This window comes from Caretta caretta, chromosome 1 (assembly GCF_965140235.1).
Source record: "Caretta caretta isolate rCarCar2 chromosome 1, rCarCar1.hap1, whole genome shotgun sequence".
In the NCBI taxonomy this organism is placed as follows: domain Eukaryota; kingdom Metazoa; phylum Chordata; order Testudines; family Cheloniidae; genus Caretta; species Caretta caretta.
The window spans coordinates 123,650,502-123,656,501 of record NC_134206.1 but is presented as its reverse complement, the minus strand read 5'-3'; the positions used below and the strand labels follow the sequence as shown (position 1 = coordinate 123,656,501).

Genomic DNA, 6,000 nt, shown 5'->3' with positions numbered 1-6,000 from the left:
CCCCCGGGCTGCGCCTAGGGGCCACAGGACAGGTCGGTACTTCTGAGCGAGCCAAGGCAGGGAGGGCCTGGACCTGCTGCGCCCCCAGCCAGACTTTGAGCGCCCTGGAGAGGCCACAGGGTCCCTTTTCAACTGGCGACCGGTCCCAGTTTAAGTCACAGGGCAGCTCCCAGGACCGTCCCCGCCCCGCTTACAGGGGCTGTAACTCGGCTCCCCGCTAGGCTGCTTAGCGCCTAAGCGCTTTATGGCGGGGCCCACGCAGGCCCGGGGGCGGAGGGGCGCGCGCTACACAAACAGCCAACGGCCTTTCCCCCCCGCGGCCCCGCCCCTCCCGCAATCAGTGCTTGGCCCCTACTCTCCTCCCGCTCTGTGGCTCCGCCCGCTACGAGACAGGATGTCCCGCCCCCTGTCTACACGCTGATTGGTGGATGGGCTTCTCCTGCCGGCTCCGGGATTGGCCGAGGAGGGCCAGGCCCCTCCTGCTTCCGGTGTCGCCGCAGGGGAATTGGGTGGGGGCGGGGCGAGGAGTCGGAGGAGAAGAATAGCTCGAGCCGTGTCGCGGCTGCGCGAGGAGACGGCGCCGAGGGTGAGCGCAGCGCGCGAACCGGTCCGCGCGGGGGGGTCTGGGCGGCTCTCGGTGCCGTGGGGGTGAGAAATTGGAGCCGCCCCTGTCCCCGCACTGGGGATGTGCGTCTCCGCTGTTAGGCGCCGGAGGGGGGGGATCCCTGGTGGCCGGGCTGAGCCCACCTCCCCCCCCCCCCCCGCCCGGGAGCTGCTTGGGGGGAGTCCCGTTCTCTCTGCTGGGGCTGGCCTGAGCCCTGCCCTGCTTGGGCGCCTGTTGATGCAGCTGTTAGCGGGGCAGGGGAGGTGGACAGGCCTGTCCCGGGGGATGTAATGCGGGGTCTCGGTGGGTTGAATGGAGGGCGGGAGAGGGACCGGCCCGGCCCGGCCCTGGGGGCGCGTAAAACGGGGGGACCGGCAGAGCCATGGTGGCGGCGGGGCGGCTGCTGCTGCACAGAAGCCTGGGTTCCCCGGGGCGCCCGGGCAGCGTTCCTAGCTAACTGGATTTCGAGGTGATCAGGGCTTTACTAACCGGTGCTGAGGCCAGGTCCCCAGCCCGCAGGCCGTATTACAGGACGAATTCGAGCAGTAATGTAGGGGGGATGGTGACAACGGGCCTTGGCTGAGCTTGAAGGGGAAGAGGATGCTGTATTTGGAGAGGAGCATCATAGAAACCTCCCACCACTGTCCATCTCTGTGTGTGTGTGCGCGCGTGCGCGTGTGTGAAAACGGTACTAGCTTTGGGTTTGTCGGCTGCTGGCGTACTCTGGATCAATTATTTATTTCATGCACCATTTACGGGTCTGAGCGGCAGAGACAGCAACCCGGGTCTCTGATGGCATCCTTCGGTGCATCAGAAAGGATGTTTTCACCATCCTCGGGAGGGGAAGGTTTGTGGTCTGACTAGCGTTGTTGCTACCTTTTCCTTCCTTCCTCCGCCTTTTTTCCTCCCCTTTATGCATTGTCAGGGTGTCAGCTCCTATGAGAGATAGGGAGAGTCATATAAATACAACCTTAGAGGAAATGGGAATTTTTCTGGTATTACCAAGAATAACTTTGTATAGCTTATTTTATCTACTAGATTTTTTTTTTCCCCCTCCACTGACAGGTCTGGCCACTCTGCCAGCCTAGAGAGGTCTGGAGAAGGAAAATGTCTTCTGAACCTTTTTGTCTGGCTGCTCAAACTAGGTTTGATTCCAAATGGCTGAAGACAGATTTACAGGTAAGGACTTTCCTTGTGGCTTTTTATTATAGTATTTTGTATCCTGGCATTTGGTGTGCACATCAGCAATGTTTTTAAATGTCAATTGGTAACAAACTGAAGAAGCTAACTATGCTGTTGAAAATGGCATGCAGTTTCTGAGCATGCTGCCCTGAGAACTGATCTCAAAGAGGCAATAAAAGCACAGTTTTAATTTCAGTGTAGTCTCTATTTTGTTTAAAACCAAGCTGAAGTATATATTTTTGCTTTTTAATGTCTTTATTCAGGGGTTCATGTTTAATTAGTAGAGCTCTGTGAGTTTAAAAAGTACTGTAAATATTTTTAGTCTACTGTTTACTCTCACTATTTATAGCTGATAGCTATAACATGGAAGAAAAACTGTGGTTAAGGAGTACTTGTGGCACCTTAGAGACTAACAGATTTATTTGAGCAGAGTCTCTAAGGTGCCACAAGAACTCCTTTTCTTTTTGTGGATACAGACTAACACCTCTGCTACTCTGAAACCTGTGGTTAAGGAAAACTGAAATCTGATCAAATTGTTACTTGCGCATAGAAGAGTAGGAGCAACTACTTTAAATCCACAGATGAATTTCTTGATAATTCTGCTTGAATTATTTGTAGGGACTTAAATCGTGGTGTGTGGGTCTCCCCCCTGCCCCCTTTCTTAAAAAACGCCCTACAAGGAGTTGTTTGATAAGTTTATCTTGAATCTTTGTCCTGTTTTTGACCTGTGGAAAAACATTGTACCTTGTTCAGAGATTTATTGTGAAAGTGGAACATATAACTCTCTTATCTGTGATGTTTGACTGAAAACCAAAACATATGCACTCGTGATAAGGCCATGGAAAATGGGAATAAAGATTTATTATAATGTTATAGTTTCTAGTTTTCAAATCCATGTTGTAATTAGTGGTAGTATGTAGATTTTCGGGTCAGTAAAGCATTTGGGATAGAATGTTCAGTCAATGGAATGTTCAATCAATCAGATATGTATATATTTTTCAGTACTTTACATTTTCAAAGTAATACATAAAATGGCATTGAAGTAGGTCAGTCAGTATTATCTTTCAGTTACAGGTGAGGAAACTGAGAGAATGGCATAGTCAAGTGACCTTTCCCAAGATTACACAGAGTGACTGAATGGCAGAGCTGAGCCTAGAATTTAGCTCAGGGGTCCGGACCCCTCAGGGAGTCACAAGGTTATTATATGGGGGGTCGTGAGCTGTCAGCCTCGACCCCAAAACCAACTTATATATACATTTTTTAAAACTCATGGGGGGTCGCACTCAGAGGCTTGCTATGTGGAAGGGGTCACCAGTACAAAAGTTTGAGAACCACTGATTAGCTGTTCCTGTGCCTACATAAATGAGACAGACTTTGTCCTGGGGAGCCTGCAATCTGATGAGATTCTGTCTCCAATATTTTCCATCTAAAGTATAGCAAAACCGGATTCACTACTAGCATGCAACTTTTAGCGGGTTGGTATTTTCACATTACATTCATTGGAAAAACCTTGTATATGAAATTCCGAGAGATGACTGAACTCACATTGGATATTGGTAAAGTAATTCTCCTCTTTCCCCTCCCAATAGCCTGCATTGCTACCTGCAAAAAACAAAACAAACTTTTAGCAAGTTAATAAGTAAGCGTCGTGAGTGATATCTAAGATGCTTTTTATTTTTTTAAGAAATAACATAGATGCTTTTAAATGGCAAAGTTACATATATTTCATACCTGAGCTCAAATTTTGAGCTAAGCATCTTGAAGAAAAATTATAGGTCGCAAACATGCAGTGTCAGCTACAAGAGAATAGTGGAAATTTGTAGTTGAAAGTGGTGGCCTTTCTTTCTGGTCAAGTTCGTGGTTTTTTTTTTTTTTTTTTTGTTTCAACTGTTTGTTTTTCTTCTGAACTGGGAGATTACAAATTTGTCTGCTCATGTGATTTGTTTGATAATGTCTTTGTTAATATTCTGAACCTCTTGTAATTGCTCGGGAACATGATCAACAAAATGGTCCTAGCATCTTGATTTTAATTTGAGGTTGTTTTTTGATTGGATGAATTATAACTGCAATAAGTACTTTTTGCCTATTGTGGGAATCCAGGTAATGGTTAACTCTTTAATGAGCTATATTAAGAGGAACTCCTAATATTAAGGAACTTTTAATTTTCAGTAAATAAAATGTAAATAAAAGTAAATAAGATGTATTAGCTGTCACAGTTCCAGTTGAAGTCAGTGGGAGCGTGCACCTATGAAACTCGAGCCTCTTCCCGCTTAGACAGTAACTGTAATAATAGCTTTCTGGAATACTGAGCTTGATGATCTCCCCATCTGGCTTGTTTTTTATTAATTGCCAGGTTAGCAAACGAGAACCTGGAATCTGAAAGTAGTTACACGCTTTCTCTATATGTTGTTACTGCTAACTACTATTTTATGAACTGGTCTTATCTGTAAAGTTAACTCTGGTAATAAGCTGAGTGTTGCTGATAACTCAGGTGTGTGGGGCATCCCCATGGTCATAACTTGAGTTGGCTAGCATGTCAGGGGATATAGGCTGACAGTATTGTAGTATAACTTGACAGCTGGTAAAGAAACATGTAATGAACTGTTATAGAAATGTATATGAAATAATATTAGAGAAGTAGTCATTTTTTCCTTTTCTTATAACATTAAATATATTTCTGCTTTCTGTGTGTCTTGTTGACACAGGTCTCAAACAGTGCTTAAAAAAATCAGAAAACTGGTTTGTCTTATCTACAGTGGATTGTTGGTCTGTGTAGGGCAAAGCAAACCAGACAAGTGTGTGATTTACTAGCCAGCTGTAGATCTCCCTAGTAAAACAGAGTATGGAGGATAGATACTGACTGGAAGGGACTAGCTAACCAGCAACTGGAAGGCCACAAGAAGCAGATAAGAATAAGACCACTGTTGCAAGGAACAATGGAAATCAGCTTGTGTCTTTTGCCGACAGAAGTTGCTTCAATAAAAGATATTATCTCGCCCACCTTGTGTCTTTACTTTCCAATATTAGAGAGACAAGGTGGGGTGATGTAGTGTCTTTTCTTGGGCCAACTTCTGTTGGTGAGACAAGCTTTTGAGCGTATGTAGAGATCTTCTTTGGATGCACTGACAGTTCTGTAATAGAAAGCAGGATTGATGGTGTTGCTGAAAGGTTGTCTGGGCTAATAGATCCTAGGAGGTGGGTGAGGCGGTCCAAATAGACCTTTAATTAAATGAAAAAGCTAAGAAAAAATCTAACTGGAATAGAAAAGGAATTAATAATCTTTTTCCTACTAGAACTGTTTTTCAGAGGAAGGATACGTTCTATTATCTCCCTGTCCAAAATAGTTTTTCAGTCAAGTATGTTGACATGAGAGGAGGCAAGAGAGAACATGTATCACTGTCTAACGGTAACATTTTGAGTATATGATGGGTGGTGTGGCATGAAGATTTTGTTGGCATGAGTTTTTTGATTGCCACTCAAGAATAATGCAACTATGACAAACATATTTATACCGCACTGTGTATTCTGTACATACCATAAAGAGTATAGGAACTATTTTAGGAATATTGTAGAGTTCTAAAAAACTTATTAGGATTATTTCTTTTAGCCTTCTGGGTGTACAGCCAGGTGCCTCAGTGTGCGAAACTGTGTATATATCTCCAAGGGAGAGAAATAAAAAGACCTTCTAAGGTGTGTCTAAAAATAACCTATATTATCTTGTTCAGATATATAAATTGTCATAACACCACAGTTTTCAAGTGCCTTACATGGCAACAAGAAATTAAACTTTAAAACAGTCTAGGAAAACTGTCAGATCTTTTTCTTACTTTTCCTGGATCATCATCAATTGTACTTCTCAAGGAGAAGTACCACATATTGCATTAGAAGGACGAAAGGCATATGGGCGTTTATTTATTGTAGATAGGCTTTTGAAACTGCTCTAAGTGCTGGGTAGATGGAGTAATGTGCAGGTGATGTCTTATGTATGTGCAACACTGGTCACACCCGTGCAACTTAGCATGTGGATATCTCCTCTGTGTGTGATGCAGAATTTTCAAAACACTGTTCAGAAATTCCTGTTTCAGTGTATCTGCTGGGTGAATGATCTGTTGTCTCCCAGTGGAGGCTGCCATTTAGATTAAACCGTGCCCCACAGCAGAAGCCAAGATTGATGCCAAGTGCAACTGAAAGAACTAGTGTTGCTATTGGCAGCC

At 44.6% G+C, this 6,000-nt stretch overlaps 1 protein-coding gene across 3 annotated transcripts in view; it reads left to right on the top strand.

The window, feature by feature from the left end:
- Positions 1-513: 513 nt before the first annotated feature.
- The window catches only part of HERC2 (HECT and RLD domain containing E3 ubiquitin protein ligase 2), a 206,911-nt gene continuing 201,424 nt past the window's right edge, over positions 514-6,000 (top strand). The window contains exons 1-2 of one of the 3 annotated variants that reach the window (XM_048858958.2): positions 514-586; positions 1,670-1,783. In XM_048858958.2, coding sequence (XP_048714915.2) covers positions 1,712-1,783 — 72 coding nt within the window. In that variant the 5' untranslated portion in view covers positions 514-586; positions 1,670-1,711. Of the gene's footprint in view, positions 587-629; positions 649-1,261; positions 1,452-1,669; positions 1,784-6,000 lie in introns of those variants that run through there. The other 2 variants (XM_048858973.2, XM_048858967.2) reach the window with 2 other exon arrangements.